The sequence below is a fragment of the Eleutherodactylus coqui genome, chromosome 1, assembly GCF_035609145.1.
Source record: "Eleutherodactylus coqui strain aEleCoq1 chromosome 1, aEleCoq1.hap1, whole genome shotgun sequence".
NCBI classification, from domain to species: domain Eukaryota; kingdom Metazoa; phylum Chordata; class Amphibia; order Anura; family Eleutherodactylidae; genus Eleutherodactylus; species Eleutherodactylus coqui.
The window spans coordinates 525,276,090-525,292,164 of NC_089837.1; the positions used below are offsets into that span (position 1 = coordinate 525,276,090).

General features: G+C 48.5%; 1 protein-coding gene across 2 annotated transcripts in view; it reads left to right on the plus strand.

The window, feature by feature from the left end:
* Positions 1 to 16,075, plus strand: part of ARHGEF17 (Rho guanine nucleotide exchange factor 17) — a 208,515-nt gene that overhangs the window by 148,368 nt on the left and 44,072 nt on the right. For both annotated transcript variants that reach the window (XM_066588323.1, XM_066588322.1), the window contains exon 4: positions 14,456 to 14,638. In XM_066588323.1, the coding sequence (XP_066444420.1) occupies positions 14,456 to 14,638 (183 nt within the window). The remainder of the gene's footprint in view (positions 1 to 14,455; positions 14,639 to 16,075) is intronic.

Genomic DNA, 16,075 nt, shown 5'->3' on the forward strand with positions numbered 1-16,075 from the left:
GACCACAATTAAACATTTATCAAGTTGCATAGGCCAAACTTTAATTTACTGTATTTGAGTAAGTTGTAATTAATAAGTACCAAGGCCAAATTGCTAATGCTCTCCACAGATCATGTAGTATGACCTTGGACATGTGTAGTGGAACCTTATACTGGGCATGGCTGCTAGGGTCTTCAGTTATGGCTGCTGGTCAGCAATATTTCCTGTATCCCTCTTCCCTGCCGCCTGTAGTGTTGCGTCTAGCAAGCTTCTTAAAGGACTAGCGTGCACACCCAACTTTCTGATCCCTAGCCAATCTGGACTGTTCTCCGCCTATTTAAGCCCCCCCCCCCCCCATCTCGCATTGGAGGGTGCCTGAGCAATAAACTCTGTTCCATTTTGCAAAGTCGCTACTCTTTTCTTGCCTGTTCCTGGTTTTGACCCATGCCTGTTGACTCAGCTTTACCAACTTCCTTTTACTGACCTCAACTTATTCTTTGATCACACATTGCCTGGTTGCCTTCGGAACTGACCTTCTGCCTGTTTCTTCGTTTATGCAAGGACTTCGCCTGTCCTGACTTCAGCTTGTGATATGGACATTCTTTTTGCCACTTCGGTGCCGCGCCATGGTGCCTCTCACCTGTCGCTGTCAGCTGTCACTGCATGAAGACTATTTTTGGGGTAATAGCCTGGGGGGGGGGGGGCCCTGCAGCTAAGACTATATCCCACTTGCAGGTGTTAGAGTGACCACCAGAGGGCTTTTAGGTTCTAGCCTCGGAAGTAGCCCGAAGTCAGTTCGGTCAGTGGTTCAGTAGGTCCTTACCCACTGCGTGACGAGATGTCCTTCATTCCCTGTGGACTTCAGGCTTCTCAACCATCCACACCTAAGATGTTGATCTTACCAGGGACACATCTGTGCTCATTTGCAGAGAACCTACTGTGAAGACTTCTTCGGAGACGTTTAGGTGATTTCATATGAATGATCTGGTTGCACAATGTGTTCCCCTACTCGGTGACTTGAGAGTTTCTTCATTTACCGGCTGGTCCTATGCTGTACTTCAGTTACATTTTACGTCTTTGTGTATCATTTCATTTTTTTGCCAGTCTCTGGTGGTATTCCCCTGGTGGTATTCCCCTGGTGCGGGTCGCTTAAGAGACAGAGCACACGTTGCAGTAAATGGAAACAGTCTTTATTCGGCAGCTGATTTATGGTTACAGTCACTTTTACTTGGTGCCGTTTCTGAATGTTGTAACATAGTTTCAAATACTTTGGCAATACAGATTCTACTACTTGGCAACATTGTCTCGGCCATTGTGGAATACGATCTCAGTCTCTCTATATATCCACAGTCCCTTTGCAAGTTCACAGTCCTTAGTAATTCAGCAGGCCTCTGTGTAACTCTGTAGACACACTCAGCAGTTCTCAGTGGTAATCCCTCACTGTCTTAGTGGTCCACAGCCTCCGCTCACAGGGCTATGATGACCGGCCTTAACAAGGAGGCTCCAAGGACTGCTGCAGTCTCAAGCTGCACCACTGCCATTACGTTGTAAGATGCACCAACCAAAGCAACACTAAAGAATAAGTGGAAACCATGAAGCATAAAACACATTGGCCCTATTTACGTAGACTGGTGTTTCATGCATTGGTCTAAGTAAAGTGTGCGCCTGCATAAGTGTGACAGATGTATTAAGAGGCATACATTATAGCAAATCTGGTAGGCCATATTTGGCTTCGCCCCCTTATGATAAGCCCCACCCACTGAGAAAAGAGGCAGGCGGGACCGGTGTATGCCCACTAAACTTTAAAAAAAGGGGGGGGAGGGAGTGGATAAAAAGTGGGACTTGTATCACCTCCAGGGGAAAACAGTGAGGCAAACTATAACCAGGGGGGACCATAACGGAGGTGTACATTGTCGTTGGCCAACTACCAGGCTGAACTATACTGGTTTGGGGGGATTTGGACAACTCACATGAAGAGTAGGAGGGGGAGGCTTATTACTAATACAATATGGGACTGCTAAATCTAAAAGGGGAAGCTGGAAATCGCTATAAGACCCTGCAGTCAGGCGCCATTTCTAATATTTTCCGCTTCCTAGTATTTGTTGTTTAATCCACCTGGCTCAGATTTGTTTGTATGAGACTTTATTCTCCAAGATATTCTGTAAAAACAAGACATTTTTCCACTTTGATGTTTTCCTAAAAAAAATATTAAATCCGACTATAAAAATATAAACCTCCTCGACGCTCCGAGTCTCATAGAACCAATTGTTTTAATCTTTTATTTGTAAATCATCAAAGCCCCATTGATGTTCCTCTTCAGGATTACTCCGGCTTTGTGTTGGTCGTCTATGGGAATTTCCAAAAATGAAGACAACCGCTTTGATTTTACTCTGGAAGAAAGTGACAGTATTAAAAATGCCCAAAGACTGCCTATCTCTTCTGACCAGCGTGTGCCAATTCTAAGCTGCTTCTTTATCATCCAGTTGTCAGGTTTTATTTTATTTTTTAAGTGGCTCGAGGCCCCAGAATTCTGTACTTTTAGTTTGATGTGAAATTCAAGCTGTGCAATATTAAACACATCTTACAGTTTGTTGAAATGTAAATTATTTTAGGTTTCTCATTTTCAATGTCTCTTGCCCACTAATAGATTATCGGTTTCCTCGGAATGGGGGATACATTTTTATACTTTATAGTGACTTGGTTATTGTTCCCAAAAAGTTGGGGACTCCTCAGACTTTCACACCTGCAAGACTGATCAAATGTTTAGATCTTAGGGGACATGTCAGTGCTCCTTTTGAGCTCGACAAAGTAGGAGGGAGTGGAACTGGAGGGGGAGGGAACTGAAGCAGAAAACCTTAAAGGGGAACCAAAGGCGAGAATCTGAGCTGTGAACAGAAATGGAAAACCAGATAAGGGGAGAGGAACAGAAGCAGAAAACCAGATAAGAGGAGAGGAACAGAAGCTGAGAACCGTGGAGGGGAGAGGAACAGAAGCAGAGAACCAGGGAGGGGAGAGGAACAGAAGCGGAGAACCAGGGAGGGGAGAGGAACAGAAGCGGAGAACCGGGGAGGGGAGAGGAACAGAAGCGGAGAACCGGGGAGGGGAGAGGAACAGAAGCGGAGAACCGGGGAGGGGAGAGGAACAGAAGCGGAGAACCGGGGAGGAGAGAGGAACAGAAGCGGAGAAGCGGGGAGGGGGAGAGGAACAGAAGCGGAGAACCGGGGAGGGGGAGAGGAACAGAAGCGGGGAGGGGAGAGGAACAAAAGCGGAGAAGCGGGGAGGGGGAGAGGAACAGAAGCAGAGAAGCGGGGAGGGGGAGAGGAACAGAAGCAGAGAACCGGGGAGGGGGAGAGGAACAGAAGCAGAGAACTGGGGAGGGGGAGAGGAACAGAAGCGGGGAGGGGAGAGGAACAGAAGCGGAGAAGCGGGGAGGGGGAGAGGAACAGAAGCGGAGAAGCGGGGAGGGGGAGAGGAACAGAAGCGGAGAAGCGGGGAGGGGGAGAGGAACAGAAGCGGAGAAGCGGGGAGGGGGAGAGGAACAGAAGCGGAGAAGCGGGGAGGGGGAGAGGAACAGAAGCAGAGAAGCGGGGGGGGAGAGGAATAGAAGCGGAGAAGCGGGGAGGGGAGAGGAACAGAAGCGGGGAGGGGAGAGGAACAGAAGCGGGGAGGGGAGAGGAACAGAAGCGGGGAGGGGAGAGGAACAGAAGCGGAGAAGCGGGGAGGGGAGAGGAACAGAAGCGGGGAGGGGAGAGGAACAGAAGCGGGGAGGGGAGAGGAACAGAAGCGGGGAGGGGAGAGGAACAGAAGCGGAGAAGCGGGGAGGGGAGAGGAACAGAAGCGGAGAAGCGGGGAGGGGAGAGGGACAGAAGCGGAGAACCGGGCAGGGGAGAGGAACAGAAGCGGAGAACCGGGCAGGGGAGAGGAACAGAAGCGGAGAACCGGGCAGGGGAGAGGAACAGAAGCGGAGAACCGGGCAGGGGAGAGGAACAGAAGCGGAGAACCGGGCAGGGGAGAGGAACAGAAGCGGAGAACCGGGCAGGGGAGAGGAACAGAAGCAGAAAACCAGGGAAGGGGAGAGGAAAAGAAGCTGAGAACCGGGAAGGGGAGAGGAACAGAAGCGGAGAACTGTGGAGGGGAGAGGAACAGAAAGGAGAACCGGGAAGGGGAGAGGAACAGAAGCGGAGAACCAGGGAAGGGGAGAGGAACAGAAGCTGAGAACCGGGAAGGGAAGAGGAAAAGAAGCGGAGAACCGCGGAGGGGAGAGGAACAGAACGGAGAACCGGGAAGGGGGGAGGAGCAGAAGCGGAGAACCGGGGAGGGGAGAGGAACAGAAGCGGAGAACCGGGGAGGGAAGAGGAAAAGAAGCGGAGAACCGCGGAGGGGAGAGGAACAGAACGGAGAACCGGGAAGGGGGGAGGAACAGAAGCGGAGAACCGGGGAGGGGAGAGGAACAGAAGCGGAGAACCGGGGAGGGGAGAGGAACAGAAGCGGAGAACCGGGGAGGGGAGAGGAACAGAAGCGGAGAACCGGGGAGGGGAGAGGAACAGAAGCGGAGAACCGGGGAGGGGAGAGGAACAGAAGCGGAGAACCGCGGAGGGTAGAGGAACAGAAGCAGAAAAACGGGGAGGGAAGAGGAACAGAAGCGGAAAACCAGGGAAGGGGAGAGGAACAGAAGCTGAGAACCGGGAAGGGGAGAGGAACAGAAGCGGAGAACCGCGGATGGGAGAGGAACAGAATCGGAAAACCAGGGAAGGGGAGAGGAACAGAAGCGGAGAACCGCGGGGAGGGGAGAGGAACAGAAGCAGAAAACCGCGGGGAGGGGAGAGGAACAGAAGCGGAAAACCGCGGGGAGGGGAGAGGAACAGAAGCGGAGAACCGCGGGGAGGGGAGAGGAACAGAAGCGGAGAACCGCGGGGAGGGGAGAGGAACAGAAGCAGAGAACCGCGGGGAGGGGAGAGGAACAGAAGCGGAGAACCGGGGAGGGGAGAGGAACAGAAGCGGAGAACCGGGGAGGGGAGAGGAACAGAAGCGGAGAACCGGGGAGGGGAGAGGAACAGAAGCGGAGAACCGCGGAGGGTAGAGGAACAGAAGCAGAAAAACGGGGAGGGAAGAGGAACAGAAGCGGAAAACCAGGGAAGGGGAGAGGAACAGAAGCTGAGAACCGGGAAGGGGAGAGGAACAGAAGCGGAGAACCGCGGATGGGAGAGGAACAGAATCGGAAAACCAGGGAAGGGGAGAGGAACAGAAGCGGAGAACCGCGGGGAGGGGAGAGGAACAGAAGCAGAAAACCGCGGGGAGGGGAGTGGAACAGAAGCGGAAAACCGCGGGGAGGGGAGAGGAACAGAAGCGGAGAACCGCGGGGAGGGGAGAGGAACAGAAGCGGAGAACCGCGGGGAGGGGAGAGGAACAGAAGCAGAGAACCGCGGGGAGGGGAGAGGAACAGAAGCGGAGAACCGGGGAGGGGAGAGGAACAGAAGCGGAGAACCGGGGAGGGGAGAGGAACAGAAGCGAAGAACCGGGGAGGGGAGAGGAACAGAAGCGGAGAACCGGGGAGGGGAGAGGAACAGAAGCGGAGAACCGGGGAGGGGAGAGGAACAGAAGCGGAGAACCGGGGAGGGGAGAGGAACAGAAGCGGAGAACCGGGGAAGGGAGAGGAACAGAAGCGGAGAACTGGGGAGGAGCGAGGAACAGAAGCGGAGAACTGGGGAGGGAATGCCTGAATGGAAAATACTCAAGGGAACGAAATGAAAATAAAGAAGAATACTGGAGTGTTATCGGGCTGAGGTGGAGAACATTGGAGGCCACAAGATTGCAGAAGAAGACATGATGGTAGAAAGATTTGGGAGAATAAAATTTAGGTGGTGGATACAGAATTAAGTTGAAGAAAAGAAAATTGTAGATTGTGTGGAGATGTGGCAAATTATGCTTGAAGGCTCATACTTGAGTTGAGTGTCGGAGGCCATGCGAATGAGGTGGATAAGTTAGGAAGCTACACTGTTAAGATATAAAATAATAGCGGGATATGGACTGGGGTGGAGAAGGATAATTTGATTAGTACTTTGTCTCCTATATTGTTTTTATTTGTCTTATGTCTTTGTTTTTTGTTGTTGTTGTCTTTTCTGTATCCTATGAGTTCATATTCAGTGATATCTGGATTTTTTGGACCTTATAGAAGCCACTTAGAGAGCAGCAGGATTATGACTGACATGGTGTGAAGAACTCTCTTGGAAAGGAACGTTCCACCTCTCACTCTAGAGATGTTTGACGTCTTGCCTGGAAGAACACGAAGAGCGTAAACACACACAATCTGTAGAACGCTCTCGTCTGCCAACTCTCCCATGCCGCAATGAGGCTTCAGACTGTATTTCATTTCTTACATGACAGTAAACCGCGCCGATACGGGTGTAGTGGTTTTACCTTAGACGTTTGCTCTGGAATTTTGTAAATCCTTTTCCAGCATGATATACACTACAGTGTAAAGTTTTTAGGCAGGTGTGGAAAAAATGGGGCAAAGTAAGATTTTTTTTTTTCAAAAATAGAAGGCGTCTGATTGACTCCACATGTATTCTGCAACAGGACAACAACCCCAAGCATTCAACCAATGTCATAAAGTACTATCTTCAGCACAAAGAAGAACACGGCGTCCTGGAAGTGATGATTTGGCCCACAGAGACCTGATCTCATCATCATCCAATCTGTCTGGGATTACATGAAGAGACAGAAGGATCTGAGCGAGCCGACATCCACAGAAGATCTCTGCTTAGTTCTCCAAGATGATTGGAACAACTTCTCTGCCGAGTTCCTTACAAAAACTGTGTGCAAGTGTACCTAGAAGAGTTGATGGTATTTTGAAGGCAAAGGGGGGTCACACCAAATATTGATGTAATTTACATTTCTCTTTTGATTTTGCATTTTGTTAATTGCCTAAAAAACTATTAACACTTCTGTTGTTGAAAACCTTTTTACTTTGCAGCATTTTTTCTGAACCTGCCTAAAACCTTTACACAATAATGTATCTGTTGGATAGGTCGCATGTAATTTCTTGCCTAATCTTTGGTCATGGGACTCAAAGCATTGCTATACATACTAGAGTCAACTCGTAGAACTGAGTGGTTTTCCCATATGGATATGGAATGGGTCAGCGCCATGTAATAACGAAAGGCCCTTTATAACTGGTAATAGGCAACTGACTATAATATTGTATGCTGTTTGTCTGCAGAGACATTCGTTGACTGTGCAAAATGATATCTTGGGGCAAATGAAGTATAGAAATAATTTTCTCTTGTTTGTAAAGTTTGTAATGTGATGACTAGAATTGGAATATAGGGCCCTGGGACTTCCACCGTTTTTGGGACCTGCAGGGGAATCCATTACTTACGGTCTCCAAGGGCCGTTCAGTGATCGTCTCCAGCTGACAAAAGGTGGAGAGGTGACCATGCATGTGGATCTTGTGAGTTTGGTTGTCTCCATAACTCTCATCGACTCCTCTCTTCTATGTATCGTTGCGATGGAGCATTAGTTGGAGTCCTAGAGGAAGAACTTATGGGCTTCCAACAACTGTTATCTGCATCATGTGTCAACTGCCTGATGATAAGGAAGATGGAACAATACCTTCGCAGCGCCACCTATTGGATGGCAGCATTCCTTCAAATCAATGCTTGACCCTTTATACAGGTCTGTAGAGAAATGATTGGGAACTGAAAACCAAGCGAAAATTCATACAGACAGCTGTTTCAGGGTTTTTGCCCCTCATCAGTGTGCAGTAGGATCCCGGCTTGGCTAGTGAGAGGCCTGTGATGTGGGTCAGGAGGGGTAACATCTCTCCTTAAGGAGAGCACCAAGAAGGTGAGTAAGGAGACTTATAAGGCCATCCATGCTCCTCTGGGTAAAATACAAATAAGGAAGGTGGAAATGTCACGTCCGTACGGCACAAGGGTACCACGGTCAGCACAGGCGCAGGGTGACGTTCACACTGAACGCAAGAGTCATACACCACGCAATGCAGGACAGTGAGCCCCACTCCAGGAAGATGGAAAAACCTGTCCCTTACCAAACAGGGAAGTGAGGAGCCCCTGCCTGCAAGCAGAGTTCTTGCCCTGATAAGGACAGCCCCGCTATCTTCTTGTGGGCCCTGACTATCTCTATAGGAACTCCTGGAGAGAAGTACTGACACCACAATACAAAACAATAAAGGTAACCAAAAACAACATAAAGGATAAGGCAGCACTTATCTGAATATGGGAGCTATCACCCAGGCTAGATAATCTCCCCAGCTCCAACCACTCCTCTAGTGAACTGAATAACCAGCAAGGAGGAAAGGGAGGGGTATGAATATAAAGCTCTCCACACCTGCTGATAAGAAGCGCAACTAGAGAACCAGACCTCCAGCCCTCTCCCAGGCATGACTAATAGTCCGTATGCAACTATGCAGCATACAGAGAGATGGCAACAACAATCTCTGCACAACATGCATTTAGATGCAACGGTTATCACTCAAAAGATGGCTTTGAGCGCATTTTGAGCGAGAATCGTTGTATTTAAATGGGCCTTAAGTGCCCTCACTCACTCACACTCTAGGTGCTCTCTCTAAGGAGAGATGTTACCCCTCCCAACTGCTTGAAGGTAATGTGAGCACAGCATCCAGTTAAGGGATTTTTCCGCCTTGTCCATATTGGAACTGGCTTTAGAATCATTTTCTACATTGTCCGTACACCTTAGTATCAGAAAGTTCCTCACCTGTTGAAAGCTTGAAACTCATGAGCTAAGGGAAGAAAGGGGTGATTAGTGGAGAGACCTTCTGATTTAGAGGCCTCCACTTGAGCAGGCGGTGGCACTCCGAGCAAGGCTCTTACTAGACCCATGTCATTGTGTGTTCTGTGAAGCTTCTGACCAGGTCAATCGTGAAAGAGGAAGCGTCCTGAAAGAAATAGAAGTGATCTCATCATGTGGATGCCGTGGCCTGCTGTAGATTACGACTACTGAATTTATGGAGCCCTTAGACCTGGATGAATAATGGACACGAGCCCCTTGTCATGGAGTGGCCGAGGAAGATGCATGTCTCCGACCTCAGTTACATTACGAATGTTTTCGTTCGGGCAGGAAATCTCCCATAGAGTCTGGTATAATGACTTCCTGAGGCCTGCAGCCTGGCACGCTGCCCGCACCTTATCTCTACTCAAGCTTCTCCGCAAACTACAGAAATTGGTTTTCTACACCTACTCTGTCTAATTAATAAGAATTATGACTGCGGGGGATTAATTATAACTCATGATGTTACCTGTTTGTGTTTTTATTTGGTACATAACACAAAGTAGAAAATGCACCCAAAGTACAAGTGTCCATTATATGTCCGCCCCAGTCCTGCATAGGAGTCCCTTTCCTGCCACTCCAGTCCTGGAAGAAGCAATAGTCAGGTGCCCTTTGTTGTGTTGTTCATTGTATGCTTAACTACTTAGCCAATCACTGGCTTCAACACTGATGCTGTCATGAATGGCACGTGAGGGCAAAGAAACACAAAAAGATAGCGCTGTCTTTCTGTGTTTCTTTGTCCTGTGGTGTTTTGCCCCCTTGAGGGGTAAATATTGAAGTGGTGACTTACCTGTAGAGGTTTGGGGTTAGGTTAGCCTGGGAAAACATGATCACCTTGGCATACTTGTGCCATAGGATATTAAAGTTGGCCTTAAATTCAATGTGACCCCATTGGGTATCGCACCCCCGGTGGCTTCTTATCCTGATATCAACGTCTCTTATTCTAAAAGGTTAACTTTACATATGAATGGCTACCAAAGCAGGGGATGTCCTTCAGCCACCATGTTGTCATTCAAGGTCTATCAATAGGTCCAACACTAGTCCAACTTTCTTACTCCGACGCCACTCATAGGCAAAGGATCAATACATGGTAGCAAGTGCTCAAGCCCCCGATGGCTCTGGCACCACTATCCTTCTTGGTTATATAATGAGACACTTCTAAACTCATGTGACAGTATCTCTCCTCTTGAGTCCACTGGAACCAGACCGCTATTTAGCTCTTCCTTTTATAGTATATGTATGCTCATGTGAGTGCGCTCATGCAACAAGCGAAGTGGTCAGATGGCTCAACCTGGAGGTCTTTTGGGATGGGGTCTGCAGCAGTATGACCTACCTTAGGTAGGAAAACCACTTGAGGAAACCTCCGGTGGAGTTTTTGGGAGCATGGTTGCCATGTTGGCAAACGTGTGGAAGCAAGGAACCGGTTTGAGGCCACATCCTTTTTGCTTTGTCAGCTAGGAAAAACCAGCACAGTAGAAACCAGTAGCAACATTATGTTAGTAAGCGACGGTAGCATCTCACGGGGACAACACACGAATTCAGAGAAGTAGTCCATAATATCATCTCCCTGTTTCTATTTGCTGAGTATCCGCAGTATAATACTGTATATTCGCGGTTCGTACACTCCATGCTGGCTTATACGAGTATTAGTGATTTACAACTAGGTCACTGTTAGACCCTGGTGTGCTGTAAAAACCTCTCGGGGGGCTGCAGGAAGGAGAGAGATGGAGAAAGATCGAAAATGACCAAGGAGAGAAGGGGAAAGAAAGAATTTAATTTTGCACGGGTGCCGCGAGATAAAACCTTTTTATCAAGATGTGCCGCTAGCCGAAAAAAGGTGGGAAAGTCTGCAGTGGAGCAGATACAGTTCTTTGGGCAGGAGTGCTGTTTATCCTTGTGGAGACAGCCAAATAGGGCAGGGATTCCCAACCGTGGCACCCCGGTGTGCTGTGAGAAGCTCCGTGGGGTGCCGCATGGAAGGAGAGACAGAGGAGAGTAAGAAGACAAAGAAAGTTTGTCTTCTGCATGGGTGCCGCGAGATTAATACATTTTTGACGAGGTGTTCCGCAATCCGAAAAAGGTTGGGAAATATTGGTTTATATTTTCCACTCTGGTCAACCAACTGTCTATGTTCTCTTTTTTTTTGTCTTCTGCATCCTCAGCTCACACCAAGCGGTATATTATATACAGCTGCCCATTTTCAGACGCACCTATTGCGCTACTGCCACAGGAAATATCGCCACTGCCTTAAAGTAAAATACAGACACAATGAGAGAAATTGGGTGCATAGATTGGGTACATGGTCACCCCTTTTACGCTCAGTGGGCTTACACCCTTGTGTTCTTGCAAAGCCTATATCGCACCAAGTTCTCAAGCAATATGGCAGTCGAGGCTGCATCTCCCTGGCGCCATGTCAGTTAGGGCACAGAACTACCCTATCCACAAACTGAGAACAGATCCTCATGTTCTAACGGGCAGGTAGTGCTGAAGGATACAGTACTTGCAATGCGGGCAGAGAAGAACCAAAAACTTCTCATCAAGACACCATCACCGTCTTAGCCAAATCTTTGTTCTCCTCTTCTTCCTACCTCTCTTCTAACCAGCCCCACCAATCTTCCCTCCACCACCCCTCGTCTTCGCTCAGCGTTCCCTCTGTTCTTGTAAATTCCGGATTATAATCTGGGTTGGAACAGTTTTCTGCACATTCCAGACTATTTTTGGATTTCCAGAGTTTCTGGAGCCGGTGACTATGAAGTCACCGAGATTAGTGCTGTTTTTGGATTGCTGTCCAGAGCGGGCGGTGCTCTGTGCTTCCTCTGCTCGTGCCCTGGAACGCTTCTGTTCGGTGGTCGGCCTTATCTGCATCACAAATCTACTTTTTCCCGTCAGGAATACGATTGCGTTGAGGTTAAATAAATGAAAACCGTAATGTAACAATCACGCGGCGCTCCTGCCAGCTGTTCCGCTGAGCGCTGTTTTTGAGGTCTGTCCTCATAAATTTCTTCAATTATCCATTGTTTCCTTTTGTGGTGTGATTTTCGCTTGGCGTGTTCCGATCGTTGCATGTTTTACGTGGTTTTGAGTGATCGGTCTGCTTCTACAGTACATTGGTCATTTGCATTTTTTACATTTTTTTGTAGTTTATAAACCCAACAAGAGTGTTAATGATCAAAATACCCTTTATATGGTCAACACCACCTTGCAGAGCGATTCACTGATAGATATGGGGCTGGAGGAGTTGGACCCTTTGACCTGGGGCCTCCACCACTTTAAGGGTCCATACATAATCAAGGAGATTTGCCCATTGACAGAGCCAGACACTTCTTCAACCAGGACAAAGATTTGGTTCACCTCCATTTACCGTAAACAGGCAGTTGCTCCAACATTGAGCGGCTCCTGTTTACACGGCCCGACAGACCCTTGGAGTTTAGGTGAGCTGAAAATACAGTGACTTCTACAAATGAGTGATTTTTTTCGCCCAATGCCTAGTTGGTGGCCATTTGTACACGGCGCGACTATTACCTGAATTTGCTTATTCGGGTGATAATCGCTCCGTGTAAAGGTACCTTCAGGCCATGTTCACGTGTAACGGAAATGCTGCGAATGTCAGTATGGAAAATCCTCAGCATTTACAATCCAAGCGATGTGGATAATAGATTACGAATCTCATCCACCAAGTATGGAAATCAATATCTACCTGTAATTGACACGTGGCGCAGATTTAAGATCTGTCGCTTGTCGACTTACTCTGTGGCGCGGATTTCACCTACTTAAATGAGGGGCTGAAATCCACACTCCATGTAATCCGCAGCCGATACGGAAAATGTGCTACATGTAACATATCCTGAGGCCGTTGCAAACGCACAAATCTCACACGAACATGCACCCAATTCTTTTGAATGGGGTCATGGACACGAGTGTTTTTTTCCCCGCATCGCAGAAAGTCCTCATCAGCCCAGTGTCAGCCGCGGCGCGAATCGCCGTCGGATACAATGTGATATAACATTGTCACTGATTTTGGCGTGAAATCTGCATCAATATTTCTCCGTGCGAGCGAATGTCCACACATAGCGTAAATGCTACGGAAAATCCGCAGCATTCAGGGCTCATTCACACGGGTGACTGCGGGCTCCGGTCACCTAAATACGCAGCGTATTTCTGCCACAATGGCGGCCTGTTTTGGACGTTCCTGGCGGGTTTTGCGCCTGTAAATACGCATTTTATTTATGCAAACAAAAAGAAACCTAGAACGGCCTGTTAGTTACATGGCGAATACGCAGCCCGTTCGCCCTAATGGTCTATTGCGGTGTGTAATACGTACCAATATAGGACATGCTGCCATTTTTTTTCACACGACCGAACATAACTGAACGTCTGCATGCCAGTGGGATTTTTTTACTTATTTTTTTTTTATTTTTACCATTGAAAATACATGGGATTTTCGCGTTGGAGAAAATTGCATGTTCAGCGATGCAACGCGATTTTCTCGCAAAACGCAACGCACTCGCAGTGAACAATATTGGTCCGTGTTTCTTGGATCGATATTGCGCTCGCCTTGAGGGTGCGCTCACCTGAGTGGGTTTCTCGTTGCGAGGCGCACAGAACTCACATTGGAATAGACCCCATTATTTTCAATGAGTCTTTTTACGTGCGCGACTCTTCCCTCGCTGCGATGCTGTAAGAAGAATCGCCGCATGTTCTACTTTTTTGTGAGTCCGCAGGAAGCTAGCCTGCTGTTCCAATGGGTGAGAAAAAAAATTTGCACTGACATGTACAGCGATGCGACGCGATTTTTAAGAAAAAAAATTCTTATTGAAAATGTATGTTTAGCGATGCGATGCGTTTTTTTTTTCCCCGCAAGTTGCAACGCATTCACAGTAAACATCTCGATGTTACAAGTTTCTCAGCCCGATATCGCGCTCGCCCGCGGGAAGGCTGCTTAATGCAAGACGCTCTCTGCTCCTGATTGCGGCCTTGCTTTCATTAATCGCCCGCCGCTCCGCAGCTGTCAGTTGTCACGCGGCCACAATTCGGCTCCAGCTAAACTCCACCCAGGTGAAGACTAGAAAAACATGGCAGCGGTTTACTTCCCGAAACAGCGCCACTCTTGTCCACAGGTTGTGCGGGATATTGTGTTTCAGCCACATTCACTTCAGTAGAACTGAGCTGCAGTACCACACACAACCCATGGACAGCTGGGGCACTGTTTCTGGAATAAAGCAGCCATATTTTTTTTAAAGATGTGGTATATTTAAATGGGTTGTCTATTTGTAAATGTATTAATGGTATTATTCATTATTAGGATAACTCTCCAATAGTTGATTGGTGGGAGTCCTCCACCCAGGACCCCATTTGAACAGCTGTTTGCTGGTTCATTGTCTTTGAGCACTGAGCTGATTTCTGTAGGAAACTGATGGCTCCGTTCCCACTGCAGTGGCCAGGCTCGGTATTACACCCATTCACTTCAATGGCTACATTGTGTGTAAAACCATGTCTGGCCACTGTAGTGGGAGCGGAGCTGTCTGTTTTCTGCAGAAATCGGTTCAGTGCACAGCAGGGGTCCTGGGTGGCGGACCTCCACTGATCTACTATTGATACACGATACTCAATTATTTTCAAGTGAACAACTTTAATGTCTCATTATAACTGACTGATTTCTCTTCTCTAGGCTTACATGAAACCACTGAAGCAGCCGGAGAATTGCTCGCTGTGTGACCCGTCTCTGGTGGACGAGATCTTTGACCAGATCCCGGAGCTGTTGGAGCACCACGAGCAGTTTCTGGAGCAGGTCAACCACTGTGTGCAGAACTGGCCGGACATCCAGACTGTGGGGGACATGCTGGGGCAGTCGGTGAGTAGCTGAAGCCTCTCCTTAGGGTATCACAGCTGAAGAAGAAGGGTCCTTGACTTCCATCTCCACCATATTAGTAAAGTCCCTCCTAATACCTTAGGCCACTCTCACACATACCAGCAAAGTCCTGTGATTTGTTTGTTTTGGCGGGTTTAGCGCCCCCCATGATTGTGATGGGTGATGAGGTGCGCTAAACGAGGAAAAATAGCGCAGACAGCGCTCAAAAATCGCACCGCTGGAAAGCACCTTCCAGCGCCATAATTGAGTGCATGACTGCGAGGCCCCATTGAAATCAATGGGAACCTTATATCGCAAGTTACCACAGCGTTCAAAAACGCCGCGGTAATCGCAGTAAAAAACGGATGCATGAGAGTGGCCTTAGTGACGGCCAATACACCTTTTTACTGACTCCCTAATGGGCACATCTTTGTAAGGCGGTGGCTCGGGTGACTACTGACAGCCAGGCTCCTGCTCTGAGGAGCTGATAAACCTCAAATCTTGGCAGTTTAACCCCTTATATGCCACAATCAATAGCAACTGCAGCATGTAAGCAAGTGATAGGGGAAAGGGGCTCCTTCTGTCAGCCATCGGCATCCCACAGTGAGACCACAAAGTACCAATGGGTCTCCTTGGCAACCGGAAGCCTGAGAGACCTCTCCATGTCTGCCATGTAACTCAGCCTATTAGGCCCCGCCCCAGGGATGTTGATTGGCACCTAAGGTGCGTTCGGGGCCACAGTGTCACGGACCATAGGGATTTAGTAAAGTACTCTAGCACCTAGAGTCCATCAGGCCGTGAGGATGGCGTGTTATTAGCGTGTGACTTCCGGTTATTTACTCGGACCCTCCCTTGGAGTGATGCAGAATTCTAGTTTGCTTAGTTTTTCTTTTTTATCCAAAATGTGCCACCTCTGCCTCCGTCTGTCATCGCCGTGCCATCCTGAGCCGGGGCACATGCCCGTTACCTGTTACACAAGCACAGAGATGGCAATGCAAACTCTTCAGGTCCATTCATTTCAGTGGAGGGAGCAGCTGGGTAGGAAACATTCCTACAACATCCACCCGTACGCCATGTACCCTCCTTCACGGGCGCCGGCACCCTCCCCCTTCATTACTTCAGTCCGGCGCTCAGTTTTCCCGTAGGAAGGAATATGTAAATGTGAAATCGGCTGCTATTGAGCTACTGTGAAAGACTCGGCTTCACGGATCAAGACGTGTTCCATCCTGAAGACATCTTGCTAATTATCTGAGCCTAATGAATGCTTTGATGCCGTATTCCACAATTAGCAGCAGATATTACATTGTGTAACACAGAGATAAGCGCCTGCTAGCCCATATCCTGTATGTTGGCCCGCGGCCGGCCGTGTCGGAGGCTGCAGTATTCTGTGTGTAGAGCGTGATAAGAATGTATTACGGGAGCAGGAGATGAAGGTTCACC